Here is a 27,972-nt window from a genome sequence, read left to right as displayed (position 1 = left end):
AATAATGACATATAATTAATTTAGTGATATATATATTTTTTTATTAAAACAGAAATGTATAAATATTTTATATGAATTTTTATTTCATTTTCATTTTTCATCGATAAATCTTTCTAATATAGTTACCTATATAATTTTCTTTTAAAAAATAATTTAGGGTATATATTTTTTAGTAAGAGTAAAGTACAAGGAGTTTGCATTTCTAAACGATTATTACGTTCCAATTTAAGGAAAAACACAATCTCACATTCTATTTTCTTTTTCTTTATATCTTTTTTCTATTGTGCAATTTTTTTTTCAATACAAAACACTGATTAGAAAATTTTAGGATTTATAAAAAGTCATACAAATATACCGTAAAACGTAACAAGTTCAAAAAGTGTTTGTCATTTCAATTCATGTTCGATGCCGCTTGTCATTCAGTAAAACACAGATTTAAGGGTGAACAATTACCGTCAATAAATTTAAAGGAATAAAATAAAATGGCTTTCATGGGGGATATGATGAACCCAGCGCCCCTATGGCACAACGGTCCATCTCCAGGAGCGTTCTATAACTTCCCAGGCAACTCCTCATCTTTTGGACATACAAACCACACAGCTCAAGATTTCAAAGCTCAGTAAGTTTATTTTACACTTTACGGTATAAATATGGCAATTAAACAAAATTGTAACATATTCTGAGGTTCGAATTTAAAAAATGATTGACTTTCAGAAAATAAAGACTAAAGAAGTATGAAGTTATCGTACATAATTGTAAACTTTTACTAAAACTCATCTCTAAATACACAAAGGTTTTTCAAAATAAACACAATTGAAAAATGATCATCCATTTTGCAATTTAAATTCATTAGCCAACATATCATTACATCTTTGAAGGTGAAACAAACAAATGTTTTTGGTAAATATTTTATTAACATCATGCTCTTTTTTTTACAGCTCTGCAAATCCGATCACAACTACAACGACAGTGATTGGTCTGAAGTTTGATAAAGGCTGTGTAATTGCTGGAGACACACTCGGCTCATATGGTTCACTGGCTCGATTCCGTGACTGTCCACGTGTGTTGAAGGTGAATGATCTAACATTACTCGGATCTGGCGGTGATTATGCGGATTACCAGTATTTGAAAGATATAATTGAACAGAAAATGTAAGTATAATTTGATATTATTTGTATAATGTATGTATATTATTTCCTATTTAATATGTTAAAGTTTGTATGTTCTCAATTTTTGTCATACAATCATGCAAAAATGTTTTGACATATTTTAAATAATTATAGTTTATCCCCTAATTTTACACAGGCTTCTTGTCTCTTTTACGTGCATTCTATTGGCATGTGGAATTATGTATTATATAATAAGAATTGTTTTTTTCAGTATCGATGAGCAATGTATCGGAGATGGTTTACATTTGAAGCCCCGTTCTCTTCACTGTTGGTTGACACGAGTTCTCTACAACAAGCGCAGCAAGATGGATCCCCTGTGGAACAATTACATTGTTGCTGGAATCCAGGTTTGTAATAATAATTAACTCTATATTTCACTTTGACAATTAAGAAATTTTAAATAAAAGTTAAAATAACTTTAGCAGATGAACCACATTACTGAATACAACAATATATATATTTTTATTTGTGCCACCAACTTGAGAGCTAAGATGTTATTTCCCTTGTGCATGTAGTTACACTGGCTCACACAGCCTTCAAACTGGAACAAGACAATACTAAGTATTGCTGTTTGACGGTAGAATATCTGATGAGTGGGTGATACCCACCCAGACAGACTTGCATATAGTCCTACCACCAAGTATTTCTTTATTTACATACATGATATGTTATATATTTAATTGTATAAAGTTGCCTAGGTAGCGTCGGTTGAGACTAAAATAATATAAGTTCATACATTCCACCAATAGAATTATTTTATATGTGAATCTGGCAAAAATTAAGAAACTAAACTTAATTGCTTATAATATTAGTTTTATGGAATAAATAGTGAAAAGGAAAATAAAAACAATGTATATTTCAGGATGGAGAGCCTTTCTTAGGTACAGTTGATAAGCTCGGTACGGCTTACGAAGATGCAACAATTGCCACTGGGCTCGGAGCTTACATGGCAACACCGCTACTCCGGAATGCATTGGACAAGGGACCTCTAGATGAAGAGTCTGCAAAGTAAGTAGAAAAATATTAAAAATAAAATTATATAAAACGTAAAAATATTTTATCTAAGACATGTGTCTTTGTGTGTATGAACTCATAACAAGTTTGAGAATATATTTAGTTTAGTAAAAATCCCTTAAGCTGCGGGTTGTGTTTAGGAAATCACTAACAATAAGTTTTGATTACATTGTTATTTTTGTAGGACAATAAACTAAGTAGTGTTTATTTATCTGTATTTTTTTTATTTAATAATGTATCGTCTTCCAGGGCTCTAGTCCGCAAATGCATGGAGGTTTTGTTCTACCGTGACGCCCGTTCCTTCCCGCGCTATCAGCTCGGAGTTGTCACAGCTGCCGGAGTAACGGTCGAGGAACCTGTCGAACTGAAACACGACTGGTCTCTCGCTCACATGATACATATGAAGTGATTTTTATAATTAAATAAATGTTTTAAATATTATTGTTTTTTTTTTTTAAATATATATATAAAATCCATTTAAAGTCTCCATTTATGTGAAAAATAAATTATGAAGTTTTTTTTTTAAAGATGCTTTTTTCTACCAAAACCTGACTGATCCATTGGCTTTTACAAAAAATATTAGGTAATTCAAAGTCCGGTAACATAACATAACATTCCACAAGTCTACCTTGTTGATGTTTTGTAAATTTCTGTTAAAAATCTTATTATCTTATGTCACACAAAATGTACGAGATATAAAATTAGTTATTTTATAAAAAAATATGAATTTTAAAATATATATTAATTTTATTATGAATACTTTTCCTTTTATTGATAGGCGATACGACATTAAACAATTATACGACAAATAAAAAATTTGAAGTATATTTCCATAATTTAGTAATCAATAAATAGAAGAAAGAAAAACAATTTATTTATTTATTCATAGGTACACAAAGAGAATACAATCAAAACATACATTATAATTACGGACTTACACAATTTTGAGCTAGATTACATTCCTAAGCATGTGTACACGGCATGCTCATAATTATATATCAATGCAGTCTGGTGGTATTTTATATATTAATCAAAAATTAATAAATTACAGTAAATATAAATTGAAATTATGTAACATTAATAATAAAGTTATCTAAATACCATTGAATATTTATTACTAATAAACTAATAACAATACATTCATCCATTTGAATTATGAGACTTAAGATAATAAATTAAATTAAATAATACAATTACAACAAAAACAATTATATCGGTTTTCCGATTTAATAGTTTTTGTTTTTGATTATTAAATTAATATGTTAATGAAACAATAAGTTATTCCAAAATTAATATAATATGAGAAAGTTTGGATTCTTACCTAAAATGTTTTATTAAATACAAAAAGTTTTTTTTTTTAAATATTTAAAATAAATCGGTTTGGCTTAATACGGATGTACGACTGATTATCTTCGGCTTCTACCTAAAAATTAAATAACTTATTTGTCAAAAGAAAGCTTTAAGGTGAGTTCTTAATTTCCTATTTTACCTCTAAACTTTGACTGTATGAAAATAATTAGTGTTAAATTTATAATTAATTATGTGAAAAACACACAATCCGATTTCATAAATGTGTGTTTTTACTTGTACAGGGTTATTTGATTAAAAAAAATACTTAACTACAGGAGATACGATAAAGAATATTTGCCTTCGAAATAACAGCTGATGCTAAACTGGCAGTTTAGTGTAGTTGATTGCTTTAAAAATGCTGTTATATTTTGCTATATCCTATTGCTACTATATTAATTATATATGCTTTTATGCTATTTATTAATAGAAAAATTATTTCCTTAATACAATGGACAATCTAGGTTCTTATGAAGTTGAAGATGATATTGTTTCCAATTTTATTATTATATTAAGTGAATGCGTTCACATAATATACATAATATATGTATATAATTTTAAATATCTTCAAAAAATGTGGAACGCTTCACGATTTTGCGTGTCATCCTTGCGCAGGGGCCATGCTAATCTTCTCTGTATCGTTCCAATTTTAGTATATGTACTGCCGAAGCGAGTACATTCGTTGTTCTTATAAAATTGTATATATAGTAAGGACTACTGAAAACTTTGATAGCGCGATGCAGGATTGAGCATTTTCTCAACCTTATTCTAAGCCACCTTAGAATGAAATGACTTTACTATAAATTCTAAGTAGATGGCGCTTTATCTTCAGCTTGACGATACATCGCCACATAGCACACTCTCGTAGTTCTGGTAGTACAATCATAGATGGCGCTACTAACAATCCGTCTTTCTTAAATTATAATGTTTTTGATTTTATTATGTGTAAGTAATAAATATAAGGCATAATAAAAATTTTTTACATATAAATCCATAAAAACTGAAAATAAATTAAAATATGTAATGATTTATTTTCGTTAATAACTTTAAAAATATTTATAATCCTACATCACGCTATTAACTTTTTCAGAACGTTTAAGTATATATACATAAATTTGGCTAATGCTAGTGTACTCGCTTCGGCAGTACATATACTAAAATTGGAACGATACAGAGAAGATTAGCATGGCCCCTGCGCAAGGATGACACGCAAAATCGTGAAGCGTTCCACATTTTTTGAAGATATTAAATATGTAATATGTAATTGAAAATTTTGGTTGAGTTATATTGTTAAATTAATATGCAAGGACATAAATGAAAAAAAGATATTAAAATATTTGTTTTATTTATAAATATTTGTAATGTTACAAAAACAATCTGAGATTCTTATAGCTATGGCTAATTTATAAATATAATTAATAAATGCAGTTAAATAAAATATTTACAATAATTATTTTTAAATCGGACGGAATACGTTAAAAGCGTTTTAATAAAAAAATAAAATAAAACGTTATCGATAATTCGGCAGTTTAACATTATTGTCTACTTTTTACTATCTAAAATTACCTAATAAATTATTTTAAGTAAATAAATATATTTTTTACAATATTTTTGTTATAATTCGAAGTTACGATTGTTTGGTAATTTGTTTTTAAATTCGTTGTATCGAACTTTTCATTTCGTTGTCAATAATTTCAAGTTGTAAAAAAAACCTATTTCAAAAATCGAATATAATGAAATCACTTAAACTTATTCAGTTATCGTAGGATTAAATGTTATCTGCGTATTTTAGTAAAAAAATGTTGAATACATTTTTTTACTAAAATTACTTTACTTGGAATTAGCATCGTTTTAAGGTGATATCAGACGGTTCATTCGAGTGAATGTTCTTTTGAGTGAATGATTCATTTTTCTTTCATTCCATGTTCACACGGCTTAGCTGGAATGACGTAAAAAAGAACATTCATCCGTAGTTTCTTTCAATATGGCGTCGAATGAAGTCGTGTCTCTTGGAATAAGTTTAATTTGTGATCATTTGATCAAGGAGCTAAAAAAAAAGAAGGAAAAAAAGCGTCCACGGTGGTGGGTGCGACCATGGATTGGAAGAAGAAATATATTTGGAGCTTCAGATACATTGTTGAGAGAACTAGCTGATGAAGATCCAGAATCATATTGCAATCATCTGCGAATGGATAACAGTAAATTTGAAGAACTTCTATTACTTGTTTCTCCATTGACGTACCGACCGTCTGCTACAGCGTTCGAGACAAAATGGCCAAATCCGAGTGAACGTTCACTCTGTGTTCAGACTGTTCATTTTTCGTTCATTCGGAGTGGGAATGAAAGATGCCGAATGAACCGATCCAACGTCGTTTGATCAGTTCACTAATGAATTCATTCGACACTTTTGTTTCACTTTGTGTTTAGACGTGTCACTTTGAGTGAATGATGCAAAATGAAACACGAAAATGAACAAAAAATGAACCGTCTGATTCCACCTTCACTCTTAGTAGGCTATGGCAATGTTACGAACTGACATTTATTTCAAAGTTACACCAAAATTGTTGTCTTAGTAAATTACAAGCCAAAAAATACGTCATCCAAACGTGAACTTTTTTAAAAATTATAATATAACTCAACTTGTGTTCTTTAATGCGACTTCTCAGTTGGACGTTAAATACATTCAATTGAGAAAATTTTGTTAATATTCTTCTATTTATAAAAAATAACGATCAACGTCAAGAATTGTCTATATCAAAAATAAAATCACTAGAATTGCAGTATCTGGTTGATCCAGTCCCTGAATTCAGAGATTCTCGTGTAGACTCCGGGTTGGTTGGGTTCCGCACAACCAATGCCCCACGAGATGATACCGCTCAATACGAAGCGACCATCACGGCCTCGTGGCACCACCATCGGTCCCCCGCTATCACCTGATAATTAGAATAAATAATAAGCATCAAGTATCAAAGGTGATCTCTCTCACTATATTTTCGGAATATTATTCGAGTGAACTTGTCCAGGCAAGCTCATTGAACTATGAGCTTGACTTAACAAGTTCAACCTTATTTTGATAGGTATCTGAATGTTCAAATACGAAAATATGAATTCGATACAATTAAAATTATTGCGTAAATGAACACATAAAAATATTAGGAAATTGTTATTGTTGATTAAACTTAAACTCAAATTCCTTTTTTTTAATATAGAATCATTACACTTACTTATTGATTGTCAAATTAAACACTAAATAAAACACCGGTTCGGAAAAGACAATACCCTGAGCTAAGAAGAACCAGCGAAAGAAACTGAGTGGGTATTTTTAAATATATTTTTTTTGTTTTTAATATAAATTTGCTTCAATTTCAATTATATTTCATATAACGAAGTCCAATAACAAACTAAGACGAATCAAACCAAAAGTATCTAAGTAAGCTCACCTTCACAACTGTCCGATCCGCCTTTCTTCCAGCCAGCACATATGAATATGTTCGGTATGTGTTCGTTGTATCCAGCCGCTAAATACATGGACTCGCAAGCCGTATTGTTGATCACTGGCACCTCGACTTCTTGCAGCACGCTGGGAAGCGGACCCTCTGAGAAATAGGGACATATAATAAAAAAATAGTATCATACATAAATAAAACTGTAATGTTCACATTAGATAAAATAAATATTATATTTAAATATCAGCCCGCTGTGCACACACACCGTCTTCAACGCGCGTCCGTTTTATATATCCTCTTTTCCCGCGCTTTCGCGACGTCTGTCACTCGAGATGACAGATGCATAAATACACAGATAATATATATTTAAATAAAATATAAATCTAATACTAACGAATATGTTATTATAGATGTGTGTACGCTACAAAAAGTTAAACGTAATTGCTTGAGAAATATCAACTACAATATATGTGACAATGTACCAAGAAGTGAATTAGTTGTATCCACAAGGTCAACACTCCTAAAAGTAACGTTATAACATATAATTACTTAAAAATGTCTATAAAAACGTTGACACCGCGTTGTTCGAGGTTCTGACCAAATCGCGTTGGCGATTTTAATCTTCCACAGTGCAAACATCGTTGTCAGTTTTTAAGGCTGTATTATGAACACACAAACGCAAAAGCGTTTATATTATATAATAGTAGTCTTTAGGGGTTCCAACTTGCTTCATACCCAATTACATGACGTTTCAGCGGTTCGGCGGTGGAAGAGCAACAGACGGACAGAATTAATTTCGCATTTATAATATTAGTATAGATAATTGATTACAATGAATATATGTTAGGAATATATCAATCAATAAAAAGTCGTAAAATTCACTTTATCTAAAATACCTCGTTTTTTAGTTTGATCAGTTTCTTGGTTCGACCGGGGGCTTGAACCCAGGATCCCGGTATAGATTCTAATGTGTTCGTCACTAAAGGCGATCTTAACGTTCTCATACTATTAGTAAAATAACTTGCACCCCCGATACGGTAATTACAAAATTCAATTAAAGTTTATATTTTGTAATTATATTAAAGCTAGCTTTCTAACTATTGACGTCATTTTTTTTATAAATAAATTAAATTTTCCCTGTACATATATATCCTATACCGGTACCTACTAAGATAGCTCAAGTGCTTTTTGAGCTTATTCAACCCTGATTAGACGAAGGGTTAATATGAATTATAAATTGTCTCTTTCATTAAAATACGTTTTATATTTCTTATTACTTAAGTACGCAATGGTAACTGACCGTCGTAGAGTCGTCCCCATCCAGTGACGTAAGCTGTTCTTCCAACGTAGTCGTCATCATCATCTGGCACGCACACAGGCAAGATGTTCGGTTGGAATGTAACTGGCTCATAGAATCTATATTGATAAAGTAAGAAAAAGTAACACCCTGTTAATGTCCCATTGTTAGACTAAGATCTCCCCCCCCCTTGGGGAGAAGGTTTGGGACTTATTATATTAATGCGTGTGGGATACACATGCAGCAAATTTACATCCGAAACGTAAAAGTTTCCTCGTGATATATTTCTTTTAAGCGCGGCTACGAGACGAATTATAAATACAAAATTAAGCTCATGAATATTCTGTGGTGCTTACTCGTATTCTAACAACTGGACGATCTCGACTTATTTGTGTTTTAGAGTGAAAAAATATAAAAAATATATTCTTTGACGATTATTTTTCGCTAAAGTGGTTGTTTTGTGAAATTTAGACCCATAATTTTAAAAGCAATGCTTGCATTATACATATGTCTGTCTATTTAAAATATGGAGTAGACCGCAATTGTCTATTTCATATATTTATAATATAAAGACGCAAATAAGGAAACACTGGAAATCATTTAATGAGACTCGGTACCTGAGGAGGGCTAAATCGTATTCAAAAGTGGCTGGATCGAAGTGAGGATGGCTGGCAACGATTTGCACCCGTCGTTCAGCGAAACCGTAAGGCTCTTCTTCATTGGCTAGATCGTATTCTCCAAGACGCACCAAGAGTTCTGACGGTGGTACTCTGAAAATACAAATTTAATAATTACATTTAATCTTAAAAATGGCATTCATTCTCAAGTAAAACTAATTAATACATACAGTTAGGAATATTTCAAATCATGAAAAAGTAGGAACATTGTCTATAGGAAAATCTCATTGTTTTTCATTTATGGCTTAATAAAAAAGTTTACTAATACTAATAATAATACATTTATTTATTCCTTTATTCCTTCCAAAAATTGTACATAAAATAAATTTAAGGTTATATTTTTAATGTGTGAAGACACTTTATCAGAACTCGCGACTCCAAAACAAAACAAAAATACGTTAACAATACATTTAAACTATAAGTGTGATCTCTTATCTGATGAAAAATGAAGAAAAAAAAAACTAAAAATAAAATTGTCATAATATGTATGAGAAACGACTATGCTGGATGCCTATATAATAATTAAAATATCGATAATGAATTAGTAGTTAAACAAGATTAATAACTTAATAGAACATAGCTTATTTCGACCACAGGTTCCTTCTTTGATTGGAATACGGTATAAATACAATATAGAATACAGAAAATACATAAGATTCATAGTGTACGAAGTTTTCGGCAATTAACCACACAATCTCTCTTAGTGTTCCCTCAATATATATCTATAAATATAAGTTAGTAGCCGAGATGGCCCAGTGGTTAGAACGCGTGCATCTTAACCGATGATTTCGGGTTCAAACCCAGGCAGGCACCACTGAATTTACATGTGCTTAATTTGTTTATAATTCATCTCGTGCTCGGCGGTGAAGGAAAACATCGTGATCGTGTCTAATTTCAACGAAATTCTGCCACATGTGTATTCCACCAACCCGCATTGGAGCAGCGTGGTGGAATATGCTCCATACCTTCTCCTCAATGGGAGAGGAGGCCTTAGCCCAGTAGTGGGAAATTTACAGGCTGATTATGTTATGTAAATATAAGTTACAAAGCAATAAAAATATGAACGCATTTCGTCATATGTTTCGGAACAATTGTTTACGAAAACATTTTAAATATTAAGCAATTAAGATTTAAAGTTTCGTGGGCACGAGTATTGCGATAAGTTAAATGAACTTGAAAAAGGTCAGCGTAATGAGATACACGGAGCGTCATTACCACGTATTTTCCTCTACAATTATTGTTTTTATGGCTTCCTCATCCCTGGTTCAGGATACTTAATATTACTCGTATCTTGATAAGATGCGTCAGAAAATATGTTAATCAGAAAAATATACAATATCATTTTCAAATATTGGTAGCTGGTTAGTGTGACGCTCCCTCTTTTTTTTTGTCTGATAGGTCCTTATCCTTTACAACAGTTAATAAATTTTGGCTTAAAATACTTGGCTTTAGCTTTTGTATAATAATTGTCTATTTAGCCAGTTCTATTTCAAAAGAAATAACTTTTTAAGTTTTCTTTAAAATATTTACTTACATGTCATAATTAAAATTAGCTTCTGTATAAATTATGACGTCGCTAAATAATGTTGCCATAATTCCGAATCGGAAAACTAGAATTGCGATTCAATGGATGAACGCTCGCGACATTTCTCCAAGTGAAAACTGTACCAGACTTCCTGTCACTTGTGGAGTTAATAAGACGAAGTATTATACATATGTATTTATATCTGCCCAGTAGTTGTTATTATTGTCACTTTTAAGTATATAAGTTTTGTTAAACTATTACTCAGTATATACATATTTTTTATAACATAGTTATCCATCATAGTTTTACAAATACTGCATTTTGGCGTACTGTCAAATATAAAACATCGAAGACAATGAGATTTAGATAAAAGACAATATAAATATCTTACATATTATGTATGCACTGTACGTAGTTATATATCTATAAATAATATAAATATTACCAACTATCGGTCAAAATTTTCTCACACAATATTCATACATACCTTTCGACACAATGTGCGGCTGTTATCGCCCAATTCTCATTAAGTAAGGCGGCCCCACATTTGTGGAGATATGTCGAAGTCCTGTACTGCCTGAGTGAGATTTGCCAGGGCCACTGTCCAAAGCCGGACTTCGCGCCACCGACGATCCTAGCCTGCGGCCACATCCGGCGACCACACACTGCCAGAACCATCAACGTGGAGTTTATGATCATTGTTATAAAACCTTCTTGACGTATGTTATGTGAAAACATTTACAGGAAATAGTGGTTAAGCGCGTCATAAAATGTATAATTCAGAACAATACAAGCTCCATGATAACTCCATAACCATATTATTAATTAAGGGAAATCGTGGAAATCAAGGATCATTAGGCTTTCACGCGCTTTTATAAAATTGTTTTTTTTTTTCACGTTACAATTTATTTCACCATATTATAAATTAGGCGTTTTCTTAAAAGTCCGACACTGAATCACATCACTTTTATTTATACTTTAATTAAACGTCGTTATTGAAACTCCTTCGTTATAAACCTTTTTCGTAACTGTATTGCCGGTTTTTTTACAGTAGCACGTAAGGAGTTAATAAAGAAAAATAAATTCGAATTTTTACAACGTTTTTAAATGCGTCCTTGCGTCTTTGCGGCTTGATAGTATCGCGCATCTGAGCCTTTGTTTGTTGTACGAATGGATGTTTTTTATCGTTGTTTATACGGTCGGGAGGCTGCAGTTATACATAATACTGCCAGGGGCTAGGTAGTTCTTTGACCTGGTGTTTTGCGGAGGAATGTCAAGTGCAGACATGTTTAATTTATCGGTTTTGGTTTATAAAAGCGACATTTAAAGGTTTTATGGGGCTTTTACACGCTATTAACACGATTAACATGGATGCGTTTCAATTTATTTTATTATTGTAACGTTAATTAATAAATATTGAAACAGTTTTATTAAATTCTTAAACATTATAAAACACTAAATAGTTCGAATATCGGTTTTTCTATAGGAGTCCTGAGAAGTCGGTGGAATCTGTAGGAATTCACGTATGTAGATTATATATATTTTTTTATACCCCACGATATACATATAGACAAATATATGTATATAACAATAATGGGGTTGACTTCAATACGGGACAAGCAATTCCGATTATAAGTGTTCAAAGCATAAAGCGTAAGCGTCAATAGAGCAATGGCTTACGGGCCGCCTAGCGGTGTAAAAAGTCGCAGGATCGATCCTGACCCCTTGGCCTATTACACTCCTAACACAGTCATAAGCTTAAAAGGAGGGATAAATAGAAATATTAGTAATTCCTTAATTAATTTGAGGCAACGAAAAAAGCATATACGCGATAAGTGGTTAAGGAAATCACGTTAAAGCAAACGTGAGTTTAAACGGTTATTTATTGGGTTTGTCGGTTTATCTCGATAGAATCTACTTTCGGAATCTGTGGTTACTGCTGTCAAATAACTGTCAGCACCTTAAGAGCACACTTGCATTATTTTTTTTTTTTTTTCGAATAATAGTAACGTTTCGGCCTGATATTATACATCTTTATCGATAAATTCTAAAAGTTAACGCAGTGTCCGGCTCTAATAATAATGTTCTTAGAGTAAATATAAAAAAAAAACTCTCATATTTTTTTTTGTCGTTGCTTGTACGAGGAAGCAACGTATTAATTGTTGATATCAAGGATAACTGTACTTAAAGCGAATTGTTACTTAGTAATTATATGATTGCAAAAATATGCAATTACGGAATTACGTCTGTTATAAGTAATATGTTACGACAAAGAATGAATCTTTTTAATGATAAATTACTATAAAATCACTACATTATGTACAACAAAGCCGTGTCACTCTGTGTATCTGAACGCGATTATTCAAAAACTATTTAACGGATTTTCATAAGAACGTTTTCTCTATTCCAATCATAAGAGAAGAAAAGCATGAACATCGTTTGACAGCAAATTGACGCGATATAATTGGTCGAGAGCTTGATTAATCTATGATATTCACTATGGATTTGCGAAACAATGGCGTTTTGAACGTCGACGAAACGGTTATCGGAATTTTGGAAGTAAAATTAAAGTGGACATAAGTAGTTAAGTGTTATAGTTAATAAAGATATATTAATCAAAAACTCTTAGTAATGCTCAATATACATAGCTGAGTTATTAGCAAACCGCATGAGATGTAAATTTAAGATTTGTTTATTGATTCCTATTTCGATCGGAATAGGCTATTGGTGTATAATTTGGAAAATCTGGGAGCTGGCGTTCGCCACATAGAACAATAGTTTTATAATATTATGATATATTTAGAATGTATATATGTAATATCGTATATAATGTATATATGTAGAATCATATCCTACCTGTGCGAAGCCGAGCGGGTAGCTAGTAATGATACTATAACTTTTACAAATACTAGTATATAAAATTTGTTTTGAAAACTTTATTCAATTATGCTTACAAGTATTTTGTAATTGTCATTTTCATTTTCAAATTTAAGCTTATTAAATGTAAAACTTCGGAATGTAGATTCTACCTAGAAGAACCGTCAAGAAACTCAGATTCACTTATTTGGTATTTTAATGAAATACAAATTAATTGATATGCTGGGAATTTACGAATATTAACTTTGTATTGAGTGAGTACGTTTATATTTTTTAAATGGAATACATTATATTATCTGTGGAATTTTATTACAGAAAGCATTTACTGTCTTTGCGCAGACAATAACGTATACTATACTCGTCTTTGCATGTCAATTTTATGTTTGATCTGGAGTTCCAAAAACGAATTAATTGTATTCAACTAACGTAAGCAATTCTATCCGACCTTAACGTTTTTTCCATGACATTGAACAACAAAACAACACATTTTCTAAAATAGTTTTAACTCAAATATTTACTTTAAGAATAAAATTTGATCGACTTCGTTTATTATTGTCATAAATACAGGGATTGAGGGTAACGTTTTTATAGAAAAGTAAGAAATGATGGCTCTAGAGGATTGTCTGTCTATGGAATTATAAAAATAAAGCGAACACATTTCGCTTTATTAGCCAAAAAAAAGTCATCAAATAAGGCCATTGTTTTTCATTTATTTACAAGGACGGTAAATATTTTTCTCTCGATGAAATCAATATGTTCAATATCATTTAGATTGAGATAATTAATATGGTTATTTGTGTTTTTTGGGATTAAAAGATGGTTTCGCATTGAACCCTTAGGCTGAGTCCACACCGAATTGAAACTGAGCGAGCGTTACGCAGTTATTATATTCGCTTTTCCGTTCACATCTAACCGATAATACGTTAGTACGCTATGCGGAGACGCTGACATTCGGCAGCCGATTAACGTTTACACTGGGGCTCACAGTGAGCCTGCTCACATTCGATATTCGGCGGCTGACTATACGTTTGGTTTGAACACGGCCTTATAATATTTTTTTTTCGCGGGGCTCTTATGACGTCACTGCCAGTATAGTAATGATTGACCCCAACTTAACTTACCGTCTTTGTAGTTGGACATGTTGTACGATTCAGTTGTTGTAGTGATCTGTTCGGTAGTCACAGCCTCATCGGTAGTAGTTAAGTCTGTGAAGCAAAAATGTATTTTTTTTTTAATTCATTTCATTTCATCATTAACAACTCTTTGGAAACTCTTTTGTCACTCATCGGAAAATTAATTTCCTTCTAAGGTTCCTAAAAAAATTCAATGCTATTCTTTAAATAGTGTATGTAAACATCGTGAGAAAATTCTGACATGTATCAACCACCATCAGAAATTCATTATTTAGTTATTGTTATATTTGTATCTCTACAGACATGATGTCCGTGCCTTTGGTGTATTTTAACTTTTTAATTTGTATATTTTGTGGCTTGAATGTTTTATTAGCAGACAGCATCACAGTTTAAGTTTTAGGATTAAGTTGGTTTTAACTTTTCAAATATGGAATTGATATACAATATAAATATGAATCTGAATTAGAAGTCTGAATTAGAATTGGTGGTAGGGTAATTACCACTCACATATATATTTTACCGCCTAACAGCAACACTTAGTATTATTGTGTTCCAGTTTGAAGGGTGAGTGATCCAGTGTAACTACAGGCGTAAGGGATTTCAAAACTTAAGTCCCAAGATTGGTGGCGCATTGGAGATCAGAGGAATTGTAAAAAAAATAGTACAGGCCAGATGTCTTTGGGCGGTAGTGACCATTTACCATCAGGTAGATTAGACTCTCCGCCTACCTACCAAAAGCAATTTGTTATATAGAAAATTCAACATACCTGCATCAGTAGACTCGATAGATTGGGTTGTGTCAGTCTGATTACCAGATGCGGCAGTCGCATTATCTGATGAACTCAAAGTTGCATTTAATAAACCAATGGATGAAGTCGAAGTTGGCATAGTTGGTGATAGAGTCACATTAACTGTGAACTCCAGAATAGGAGCTTGTGTTGTCGTTGATGTCGCTGAACTTGTTGATGAAGGCGACGAAGCCAGCGATTCTGTTGTTGTGATAGGAGTTTCAATTTTTTGTGTTGTTATGACACTAGCAGGCGGTGAGGGTGACTCGGTGACTGTTGTTGGTACTGCCGATGTAGTAGGAGCCGCTGTTGTTGTTGATGTTGCTTGTGAAGTAGTCGTTGTTTCAGGTCTTGGTGCCATACTTGAAATTAGTACCCAGCCTTCAGGTGGAGTTATAGGTGACCATACATCTGAAAATAGTAGAAAACAGTTGAGTTTTTCCATTTAAATGTTATATTTTATCAACATCAGAATTTGTATATCCAATTTATGTATGGGTCGATTCAGTTCATTTAATTACACAACACAAGCAATCGTAGATAAGTACTTTATCTATACTAATATTATAAAATTCTGTCTGTTACCTCTTCATGCTTGAATCACTGAACCGATTTAGATGAAATTTGATATGGAGATAGTTTGAAGTCCCGAAGAAGAATATAGGCTACTTTTTTTAATTAACCCCTCAAGGGGGTAAAATGTGGGATGACTATAGGTTAAGTTTAATAAATTTCGCGCGGGTAAAACCCCTGCGGCTTCGGCTATTACTTTAATAAAATTTCAAGAATTTGCAGAATTTTACGATCGTCATCTGTCTGAAACCAACCCACCCACCTTGGAAATTATTTTAGTTGAATCTTCACCGAGCGGGTTGTTAATAAATTTCACGCGGACAGTCTTTAATAAATTTAATTAAAAAAAAAATCTTTATCGTCACTTACGAAGCTCAGAGGTTGAGATAAGCTATCCAAAAATTAAAACGCCTGATAGTTAAATATTTTACTTATTAAACTAATCTGTATACATATTAAGAACGTGAAAAGAACTCTGTCTATCTGTTTGTTATTCTTTCAGGGTCAAACCATTGAACTGAGATTGATGACATTTTGGTATGAAGCTCAATTTCCAATAAATTAGTTTTGCTAATGCCTTACTCGTGATGACCAACCCCAATAGTAATATATATACAGAAAAGAACAAAAAGGACTACACCTGACCTAACACCTGAACTCCCCTTATACGTGAGCACACGGACGGAAATTAGTTAGTAATCATGATAATTTAAGTAAAACAGCTGCCAACAAGTAACAATTACCTATTTTCCCTTCCCATCATTAGAAGATTCCATTCAATGAGTCGAAACGATTACTGGTCAATGCGTGGTGTTCCACTTTCAGCTATGTGGAACGCCCTCGTCACGTTGGTCGTGACCTTTGGCGGTTTACCGTTGTTTCGTTTGCGATTTATTTAATTCTTAATAGTTGCTAAGTTGTTTTATTTTATTAGGACAACGTTAACGAGTCCCATTGGAAATTTAAAAAATGTCGTCATTTGAAGTTGATTTTGTAGTTGGTTTAATTTTTTTTTTTATAAATATTAGTTACAATTTTAATAAATTTTTATCACGCCTCGTTTAAAGAACTATTACTATCAGTGAAGAAAGTGAGCCTTGCAATTTCACTTGGATAATACAATGAAGTTGACCCGACTGGTCGTGTTCGACCTACATACGTGATCTGCTTGTATATTGGCGTTAAATGTTTCTGTATTTTTAAAATAAATCATTTATAATCCGCTCTTTTGTACCGTCAAATTTGCTTTTGAATTGCCAAATGTTACCTTAGTTTTTACGTAAATGACATTCTGTATTGCTGTTAATATTAAAAAAAAATCATTAACAGACACAACTCTGTTCTTATTTGTGCTGTAAAATATTGATACCAAATAAAGATTCATTAATTTGGCACTAGCTGTCGTCCGCGGCTTCGCTCGCGTTTTATTTGTAAGGCTTTAAATAAGTAGCAAAATTTCATCAAATGCAGTTCAGTGGTTTCGCCGTGAAAGAGCAACAGACAGACAGACAGAGCTACTTTCACATTTATTATATAATCATAGAAGTATAAATAATAGTATCTTAAAACTTGTTACAAGATTGGACCTGTATTTACTTATAGGGGAAGATAAATAAAAGCTTGTTAAAAGTTTGTTAAAGAAAACTAAGTACGTCAGGTGGACTGTTTTAACAACCAATATTTTAGTAATAATAAAAAAAAATTTAAGTCGAAAGACGGACATATGAAGTTAATAAAACTTTTTCTTCCGTTATTTTTGTTGCAATAAATAAGTATTCCTAATTCTAAATTCTAATATATATCTTAATAAATCTTAATTTATTAAGATTTATCTAAACTACTATTATAAAGTAATAAAGAAAACAAAAAATAAATAAACATAATACTACAATAACAACCTCGTACAAAAATACACACGTGCAAACGCAACATACTATATTTATTTAATTTTTGTTTTTAATACTATAAACTATATGTAATTTTAATTTTGGCTTTATTAACGAGTTAAATAATATCAAAATCAAAATATACTTTATACAAGCAGTTTTGAATCGTCATTTAACAAACTATTTTAAGTAAAGCTACCACCGGTTCGGAATGTAGATTCTACCGAGAAGAACCGGCAAGAAACTCACTACTCTTTTTTTATATTGTATAATATTTAAATATTTTCAATCAAGCTGTTGTATTCGCAAATAAAACTTGAATATAATATTTCTTGTCTATCACGATTAAGCCATAGGATATATCTTAATTGAACACTCGATTTACGGAAAAAAATAACCGCAGGTCGAAATATTGACAAAAATTTTAACATTCCGAATTAATAATAGTCAATAACAGGATGAGTCAGTTTCTAGTTAAAGAATTCGAAACGGCTGCCTGAGTAATTACATAGATAAAAATACGACAGATATAATTATTTGAAATGGTCGACTTGTGGACGTGGCGTGGGTGGCTCATACTAAATATTGTTCTAATCATTTATAAAGGTGACAATAATCTACGCCGTTATTTATGATAATAATCATTAATAACAGAGTTCATTTGGTGTTTATTTTCACGTAACTTATTGAATTTCATTGACTAATTCATGAATATATTTAATAGTGCTACTTGATATTCGTGTATAGTGATATTCTATCGGCAAATAACAGTACTCTGTATTGTTGTTTTCCGGTTAGAAGGGTGAGTGAGCCAGTGTAACATAAGGACAAGGGACATAACATCTTAGTTCCCAATGTTGGTGGCGCATAGGTGATGTAAGGAATCGTTAATATTGTTTACTTTGCGCCTTTGTCTATGGGCGGTGGTGACCACTTACCGTCAGGTGGCCCATAAGCTCGTCCGCCAACCAGCGCATAAAAAAAAGTACGAGAAAAGTAACTAAATATACGTAACTAGCTACCCGTCCTATAAGGCTCTATATACATATTAGATGTAACAACTAACATAAAAAGAAAAAAAAATACGGATTTTTTCCGGCTAGGAAAGTTCGAGAATGTTTCTCGACTTTTCTCTACTGTTGCTTGTATTATTCATATAAACCTTCCTCTTAAATCATTCTGTTTATTAATGAAAACCGCATCAAAATCCATTGAGCAGTTAAAAAGATCAAAGCGTACAGACCGCGGAAAGCGACTTTGTTTTATACAATGTTGAGATAACTAGGTATCAATTTACAAACTAAATTTAGGTTTATTCATACTGATTAATGAAAAGTTTTAATATCCAACTAAAGAAAACTACTAAGCAATTATACAACAAAATTTTAGAATATACCATTATAACATAAGGCACTGCGCTGCGCAGTTATATCTCTCTTTACTTTAAATTTAGACTAATGAAGTCAAAAAAATTTCGTATTCTTGTTTTATTATTAAATATTATATGTAAACGTTCTTTTTGTCTATAAGTTCCGACGATGAGACGATTGTGTCTGACGAGAAGAGGGTTACTAGCCATGTTATCTACATAGCTGTCCTTATTCTTGAAATTATTCTTACTTTCTACATCGGAATACAATGACACAAATCATCAGAGTTACGTCGAATATCTGCTGAGTGAAGCTTATCGTGTATCGGATAGTTGAAAAATCGTATACTATTCGTATTGTAATATTGTTTTAATAATGATAATTTTACAAGATGGACTTTTTGGTAATCTTCGAATATTCTGCCGCGAAATAGCAATAGTATATCAGTATTGTTGTGTTTCGTTTTGAAGCGTGATTGTGCCAGTTCAATACGAGTGATATAATATATTAGTTCCCAAGGTTGGTGGACCTTTGTCGATTTAAGGGATGGTTAAAATTTCTTCCCGCTTACCATCAGGTCCATTTGTTGATTTTCCTTGAATTTTTATTTATTTAAATATATATTTTAAAGAATATATAAATAGCTATTCTCAAGAGCTCCAACTTTGCGGGAGATATATTGGACACGTGCACTCTCCAAAGTATGAAAAAAGAAAGGCATTTCTATATATTGTTGGCGTATCTTTATTTAAAATTTATTGAATTGACAGATTCTAGTTGTCGTGTTTCCTTTAGTCTGTGAATTAAAAACGTGACTGTGATATTGGCTAAAAATTCTATAACTTCTCGTCGTAACTTACGGCCAATAAGTAAAATTTTTAATTATATATTTAAATTCGTAAGAATAATATACAAATATAAAGCAAATGAATAAAATCGACACTAAGTTGAACGTTTTAAACGTAAACAATACGTAATTTTGTCTTAAAATTTGATTAAGTCTACTAGTTAATGAATTAGTACGAGAGTGATGTCAAAATTTGTTTTATGTACTGTATTCAGAGTCGGATTAAAGGCCCTGATTATTTCTCAAGTAGGCGAAAAAAAAAACAGATCTTCAATTGTTATGTTCTGAAAGAGTTCTTTGTGAACGTGAACGTCTTGGGGTCTCCATTAATCCTATATATTAAACATATTGTGAATACCCCAGGGCTAGAGTCCCTATTGCTTTCCTCTAAATTTGGTACTGAAGGTCTTAGGTATTAATTTATTGAAGGTTTTGGATGCAGTTAATTAAACACGCCCATGAAACCAATGTACGTATTATTTACGAATACTTGAATGTAATAAATAAAAGAACATTTAAGTAAAAAAAGTTAAGATTTTATCTAGATTTCTGGCATATGCTGGAAATAATTAGAAGGTTTTTGACCCGAGGTCTCTTGGTACAATGCGATGAATTTTAATGTTGTCATTTTTTTTTTATTGAGAACGTGTTCGTATTATTTGCATACAAAATCTTATCGAAATACATGTGACTACGTTTGTAGCCGTTCTCATGTCTAGGAATTTATTACACAAACTAGATTAATTAAAAAAAAAAACATTTAATTTAAATAAATTGTTATTTTAATTTTTTTAATTTGAATACAGACAAACGAGATTCTTTTTACGTTTATGTTATTATTCATTTATAACAATCATATTTTTGAAATGTTATCATAAATCTTTCCCTCGATTCACAGACAAGCCAATTGTTTATTTTTTGCTTGTTATAAAAACAATGGAGTCTAATATCAAATATGGCTTTAGTTAGGACAGGTAATTATTCGCTGTATTCAAAGTTTATGAAGGAGTTTAGATTGTTTTGATTCAAATAATTTTAGCTGATGAAAATATTTACGTCTAGTTTAATCATGTACGAGGCAAGATTCAGAAGCTATCGGCTATTGATAAACAGCTAACAGGGTTAATGTATACAGATGACAGAATTCAATAAAAGATTGGAAATATCAATGAGAGAATTCTATTCTCCGTAAGCAAAGGGCTTAAATCAACCGTCCCTTAAAAATAACTAATCAATCAAGAATCTAAGAATCAAGTATACTACTATGTTTTTCAAATTGATGTTCTTAAGCATAGAATTTGAACTCGTAAAAACAAAAATGAGATAACTATATGACAGCCTTATATTGGGATACTATATAATATATTATTGTAGATAATATTACCAAAAAGCTCTCATAATTAAGCCATATACTATTTTGATGTATTATTATTAAGTTAATTTAATCTTTTAGTAAAAAAAAAATAGAACTTACCATCTGGTGTTTGTGTCGTACTCTCAGCGGGTTTGGAGTTGATTGTATTAGACCAAGTAACTAAAGGAGGATATTCAGTAGACGTGGATGTAGTAGGTTTTAAAGTCAGCGGTTCGTCAGCTTCAGTTACCGGTCTAACAGTTTCTTTTACAGTAGATTCTTCTTGTTCCTTCTCTGTGAAAGGTGCTTGAATATCTTTTTCAGTAACAACCTCTCTCGGAGGTTCAGTTGAAATTGTTTCCGCTTGAGGCTCAGAAGTAAATGTAATTGTATCTTTTTCAGATAATTTATCTGTAATTGCTTCAGTCGGTGAAGACGAAAACACTGTTTCTGCGACAATATCTTCTGTTGTCTCTATGACTCGTTCTGTCGTCGTTGGTGCAGCTGTGGTCGTTGTCGGGGCAGCTGTGGTCGTAGTCGGGGCAGCTGTTGTCGTTGTTGGAGCAGCTGTAGTTGTTGTTGGTGCAGCTGTGGTCGTTGTTGTAGGCGCAGCTGTTGTCGTTGTCGTTGTTGAAGTTGTTGTAGTTGGACTTGGCAGTAAAGTGGTGACTGTGGTTGATGTAGTTGTAGTAACAGGTGTATCTTCAACCTTTGATGCGGTTGTATTGATATATGTAATAGTCGACAATGATGGTCTTATAAACCCTGGTCGTGTACTAGTTGATTGTGGGATAATAGTAATATTTAGTCTAGGCGGTGATGGCAAAGGCTTCTTAGTTGTTGGTCTTTTAGGCGGGTTTCTATATGGTGGTTTTCTTGTTGAGTTATATGGTACAGTAGGTTTCGTAGGTCTTGGTTTGATGGTAATGTGGGGTGGTTTTGTGAAGTTAGTCGGTCTATATGGTCTTGGTTTATACGTTACGATAGGTTTGGCCGGCTTCCTGGTCGGTCTTATCGGTTTTTCTGTTACTCTTTCAGTTGTAGGCCTTATCGTCTCCGTGCTTTCGGTTTTAATTGGTTTCAAACTTTCTTTTTCAGTCACTAAGTTGTTAAAATCACCAGAAACTGTTTGGAAAGTTGACAGTTTAACGGGCATTTCAGTAGCTTCTGAAATATGCGAGGTTGATTTAATGGATTGGGTTGTAGGCATTTCTTTGGTTGTTGTTGTATCCATTGCATTTGTGGTTTTGACAATGTCGCCTGTAATTTTATTGAATTGCGTGGTCAAGTTAAGTTCATCTGATTTAGTTTCCGCTTCATCTGGTTCTGTTCTATCTTGAACAGTAGCTGGCTTTTCAGTCTGAGCATTCGATTCCACGACAGCTGGTTTTTTTGTAACATTGTTGATTACTGATGGTTTTTTCGTAAAAATATTATTTTGAACCTTATCGCCTATGAGCGGATGAACGAAATTTGCGTTATCTATTGAATTATCATCTATATTATTACCAATTAATTGTGGTAAAGTTGTTTTATCTGGTATTTGGCAACAAGAGCCAAAGTAGAACCTGTCTATGCATGTACCTAGATGAGTTCCGTTTGCTTTTAAGCAGTCTATGGCAAACATACAAAGACCCTCTTGGCTCGTACTTCTTGATATGCAGGGCAAGTGCCTTATATTTCTAGCTAAGGGTACAGGACCTGAAACAAGAAAAAATAACATTATAATAACATATAATAATAACAGTGTTAAGATAGTTTCAGGGAACTTCCGAAAAAAATAATCATTTTTATGTCATAAATAATTTAAAGATAAAAATATTCGCATTGCAATTAAAAGTGAACTAAAAATATAAAATATTTGTTTAAGAATTGCATTTAATTATCATTACTGTCGTTAACTATTTATCTTTTCGACAAGCTTTTATTTAACATCCTTAAATTGCTTACGCTATATTAGTGTAGCTCTTCTTTGACCGCCGGCTGGTGAACCGATTGGCCATTTAGTAATGGTTAGTGGTCACCTCAATAAACGTTAAACATAACCTTTGATCCTATGACTCTTTTTCCTGCAATTACACTTGCTCGACTATGGTGCGAGCCACCTAGTTGAGCCAATTACAATACCAATTCAAATCACAATTAAACGGGGGTATTTAATTTATTGTCACATAATAAACTGATTTCTGTTGACATATACGAATCTTATTGGCAATGGGTCAAATATCTTTATCAAAATATCTAATAGTCTCGCAGATATTGGTAGATTGGCAGAAAAGCACTCATAACTACGACTTATTATTTGTGTCATTAACTTAAGAACAAAAAAATAATCAATTATAAACATAGTACTCGATGAAAAGCTTGTTTTCAAATAATGAATTCGGAAAAAGTTGTGTATGAGAAATTACATTCGGTTACGGTTAAAGATTTATATAGAGGTTAGCTAGGTATATTACATTTTTGACACATATTAACATAAAAAGGACAAACATTGTGTGGGTAGAGAAAACTGCTCAGTATATACATACATATATGATATATTAAATTGTCGTTATAAGCTAAAGGTCCAAACGCTTGCGTCAAAATACTAGTGCATATAAAAGACTTCAACGCGTTATCCTGCACACCCTGCCATTGTTTTGGATTATATTTTCCTTGTTCTATATTAATTATATAAAGTAGTTAATAATATTTTCAAAGGATAAAGTTCAAAATGCCACGTTGAAACCAATTCCCAATATAAATATTAACATGGAAATTCCCTAAAACTTGTTTCGTCTCCGTATCAAGTCTTAAACACTAATGCAGTAAGTACCGTTGCAAACCTGTCTCACGGTGAGCTTTATTATGAACTTCTAACACACTAGCATTTGGACTAAGTATGTGACAACGATTTCATTGGTGGACACAAAAAAAAAAAACAAGTTCAAAATTAACCATATCAGCCTTATCACGAAATAACATATACATATAATATATGTACATATACTTCATAACTTGAAAATTAACATGAGTATCTTTTAAATTTATTGACGTGTAACATCTTTCCTCTCGCTTTTCTGTAACATATGGCGGTGATTTAAAAAGGGACGGAAGTGTGTAACGCGAAACCGGGAAAGCGCGCGCTATTTGAATTGACCAATGAGCGTGTGGTGTTAATGATTGTCGTCAGATGGTACCAATGCATTTAATATAACAGATATAATGTTGATGTTACTTATTACCTAGGCTTGATGTCAGTTTTATTTACATCAAATGTAAATACTACTATTGTAAGCCTTCTTTTTCTTAATTATTTAGTCTTTATTATTAAACTCATGCTGGATACGATAAATGAAAGAGCTCTGAACCTTCTCTCCAACATATTGAGGGGGCTTTAGACAAACGGTGGAACGTATTCAGGCAGTTATTACTTTTGTTTTAAACGTAATAATTATTATTATTAGTAACTAATATGTTTTGATTTAAATAATTAGTGTAACGAACTGTACTCCCATCGTGGACAATAACTAAACTAACTAACGAATTTAAATTGTAAAATATCGTCTTGAAAGAATTCTGCAGTCTGAACTCAAGGGTATATTTACAGGTGCAGTCTCGTAGCTCGATCAGTATTCACACACCGATGCAAGAAAAACTTTACGTCTTAACGTGCTTTCCGAGACACGTACTTTAAAAGCCTTCCTAACTCCAGGCAGATACTAAAAATTCTCTTGGGCCTCAATTTAAACCCAAGATCTCAGGATCAGCATCCTAAAAAGCCACCTATGTGGAAATACAAAGGAAACAACTCTTGTTGTTGAGAAACGAGTCCGTTTTATCGTGGCATGATGTGGGACGAAATTCTCAAAACTAATCTTGTATTCGCTTGACTCTTGACGTTGAATATATCTATGTACTGTTGACATATAATGTATAAATACAGGCAATAAAAAATTACAATAACAAGTCATTATAATAAGCCCATATAATTATTTATCTCGTAAAATTTTTTGAATTACTTAAATTAAATTTTCATTTAAATCAGATTTCTGAATAAAATTAGCTGGGAATTTTATTAAGCTATCATTCAAAAAGCTATGAACTTTGTATATAATGACATTCTGAAGTATATTTAGTAGCAGTATTGCCTTGCGAAGCCGGGGCGGGTCGCTAATATACTATAAACTATTGTCAACATTTTTAATGAGACAAAACCATCTCTGGTACATTATAGACAGTTGTTTTCATCTTAACAATGTAATAAACCGTTTCATTCGTCTAATGATGTTTTTTTTTTTTATGTTATTCATTGGTGGACGAGCATATGGGCCACCTGATGGTAAGTGGTCACCACCGCCCATAGACAAAGTCGTAAGAAATATGAACCATTCCCTACATCACCCATGCGCCACCAACCCCGGGAACTAAGATATTATGTCCCTTGTGCCTGTGATTACACTGGCTCACTCACCCTTCTAACCGGAACACAACAATACAGAGTACTGTTATTTGGCGGTAGAATATCTGATGAGTGGGTGGTACCTACCCAGACAGGCTTGCACAAAGCCCTACCACCAAGTTGAATGATGAGCTTAAAGCTTGCAGAATTTGAGGTCGAGCCCATAAAATGTTATTGACATTTTTTGACAAGAAATCCTCAGCCTGTGGTTTGGAAATTGGCAGTTATAATCAGACTCGTCCCTCGGACAGCAACAATACTGAGGTCTACCATCACATTGTATAATGAAATTGAAGGATTGAGTTCATCTGTGTAACGCACAATATCTTCTGAGTAGCTCTCCGTTAAAAATAACCACAAAGCAAAATCGATTGTAGGGTTTTAACATTATATATTGTAAATAGTAACGCTTTAAATATTGGGCTTTTTTATTCTATGTAATCCACCTGCCATATCACACTGGAGTCAATTCGCCTCAAGTTAAAAAAAAAAATCAATATTTTATTACACTGATGCTGCTACAAGTCCTTTAAATACTTATTTCTATGAGTTTTCCTAACCGACGAGCTCGGGTTAAACTGTAAAAAGTTACTCAGCACTTGATGAAGGCCACTTGCTATTTATATATTATAATCTATTTATCAATTAAATGTTTTTAATTAATTAAATTAAATAATAAAATAAATAAATATTGGACAACATCACATACATTACTCTGATCCCAATGTAAGTAGCTAAAGCCTTGTGTTATGGAAAATCAGAAGTAACGACGGTAACATAGAAAACTAATGAACTTTTTCTACATCGACTCGGCCGGGAATCGAACCCGGGATCTCGGAGTGGCGTACCCATGAAGACCGGTGTACACACTACTCGACCACGGAGGTCGTCAAAAATAGTGATTGGATTAGAAGTTTATATTACTCTAAACAGAGCTATAGAACTGGGTCTTAAATTGTCCATGCTATTATGAAAACGTATTATAATAAAACTCACTTGTCGCGAAAGTTTTCGAAATGAAGTCGTTTAAGCTTTTCCCATTATTTCAAGCCTCGCCCAAAAATGACGAATATATTTAAGATGAACGGATCATTTACATAACACAGAAACCGTTCTGCGTCATCTAAGGCCGTTGGCATATATTCGATTTCAAATGACATCTGACATCATCAATCTCACTCATTAATAATAAATAAATTTGATTGGCAATATATGTATGTATGTATAACACAAATAGATGATCCGATTATTTCTTCCTTAACTACAAAGTTGTTTATTGGAATCTATGGTATTAAATCGTTTAGTCAATTAGAAATTCACTTACATTTAAAAAGCAATAATGTATACATGAACTTGCTGTTCTACTTTTGTAGAATCTAAGTTGAAAAGTAGAGTCAAAAATAAACTTTTTCAAAGTTCAATTTAAATTACTTTTTGTCGTGTAGTTTCAAATGATTTTTTCGTATATATGTTTGCATTCTTGTAATTCTTATATTTAAATCAATGGAATTAAACTTTTGCACATAGATCCAATTTGTGTAGATTGCAATAAAATTTAAAGTCTGGCTGCGGCCGAATTTGAGTACACTAAAGTTAGTTTTTGTTAATATCAAATTATTAATGATCTATTATGATAAAGTATTTATGTATAAAAATGATTTATAATAGTTCTAAATACATGTTTATTTTTCATAGAAAACATTGTCGGTCTCTCTGTGCACGCATCACAAAGTTACAGCATATATTTTAGTAAAACGTGTCAAAATTGTGGTTTATATACGCAGTCTATCATTAATAATACTTTGTGTCGCCGGATGAAAAGGCTTCGCCGGGGAATTTCACGTGACTGTCTTCAATCGAATTCGAACCGCAATCAAATCAATCTTTATATTTTTTTCTCGTTGTTTTGCAACGTCATCGGAAAAAAATTGCATAGAATAACTAAACAAGACAGGTGAATATAAGGAAGTCGCGTAGACAGTACAATACAGTGTCAATGTCCTTTGATGATCCAAATTGTTATTTGTTTTCAAAAACACATACACTACATTATTGTGTGCGTATGTATTCGTGTATCAGTGTGTGTATTAAAAAAAAAAACGTTTAAAAAAAATTATCACGTTCTATTTTATTTTTTATAATAACGGCAAGTGTCTTTCAATTGTGATTTAGTCGAAAAGTATATACAATAAACGGGTAAAGCTTGCAAATATTAAAAAAAAAAA

The 27,972-nt window shown here is 32.2% G+C and overlaps 2 protein-coding genes and 2 non-coding genes across 5 annotated transcripts in view; 2 read left to right on the top strand and 2 right to left on the bottom strand.

The window, feature by feature from the left end:
• The first annotated feature begins 377 nt into the window (after window positions 1–377).
• Window positions 378–27,972, top strand: Prosbeta7 (Proteasome beta7 subunit). Of its 2 annotated transcripts, XM_064219490.1 has the most exons (6): window positions 378–619; window positions 939–1,151; window positions 1,381–1,516; window positions 2,032–2,177; window positions 2,433–2,611; window positions 27,950–27,972. In XM_064219490.1, the coding sequence occupies exons 1-5, from the start codon at window positions 483–485 to the stop codon at window positions 2,590–2,592; spliced, it is 792 nt and encodes a 263-aa protein (XP_064075560.1). In that variant the 5' UTR covers window positions 378–482; the 3' UTR covers window positions 2,593–2,611; window positions 27,950–27,972. The 2 variants fall into 2 exon arrangements, with proteins under 2 accessions (XP_064075560.1, XP_026483788.1); XM_026628003.2 differs by lacking the exon at window positions 27,950–27,972 and having other exon boundaries at window positions 2,433–2,624.
• Window positions 4,101–4,207, bottom strand: LOC113391935 (U6 spliceosomal RNA). The gene has a single exon (XR_003368362.1). It is a non-coding gene; the product is annotated as a U6 spliceosomal RNA (small nuclear RNA).
• LOC113391934 (U6 spliceosomal RNA) lies at window positions 4,661–4,767 on the top strand. Its single transcript, XR_003368361.1, has one exon. It is a non-coding gene; the product is annotated as a U6 spliceosomal RNA (small nuclear RNA).
• LOC113391921 (serine proteinase stubble-like) overlaps window positions 4,859–27,972 on the bottom strand; it is a 45,856-nt gene continuing 22,742 nt past the window's right edge. Inside the window, exons 3-11 of the mRNA XM_064219486.1 lie at window positions 21,892–23,004; window positions 21,424–21,801; window positions 15,253–15,684; window positions 14,474–14,557; window positions 10,963–11,140; window positions 8,891–9,043; window positions 8,277–8,392; window positions 6,971–7,126; window positions 4,859–6,463 (exon numbers count right to left, since the gene is read on the bottom strand). Of these exons, the coding sequence (XP_064075556.1) occupies window positions 6,300–6,463; window positions 6,971–7,126; window positions 8,277–8,392; window positions 8,891–9,043; window positions 10,963–11,140; window positions 14,474–14,557; window positions 15,253–15,684; window positions 21,424–21,801; window positions 21,892–23,004 (2,774 nt within the window). The 3' untranslated portion in view covers window positions 4,859–6,299. The remainder of the gene's footprint in view (window positions 6,464–6,970; window positions 7,127–8,276; window positions 8,393–8,890; window positions 9,044–10,962; window positions 11,141–14,473; window positions 14,558–15,252; window positions 15,685–21,423; window positions 21,802–21,891; window positions 23,005–27,972) is intronic.

This window comes from Vanessa tameamea, chromosome 28 (genome assembly GCF_037043105.1).
Source record: "Vanessa tameamea isolate UH-Manoa-2023 chromosome 28, ilVanTame1 primary haplotype, whole genome shotgun sequence".
In the NCBI taxonomy this organism is placed as follows: domain Eukaryota; kingdom Metazoa; phylum Arthropoda; class Insecta; order Lepidoptera; family Nymphalidae; genus Vanessa; species Vanessa tameamea.
Note: the sequence above shows the minus strand (reverse complement) of the source record. Positions and strands in the feature narration are given on the sequence as shown.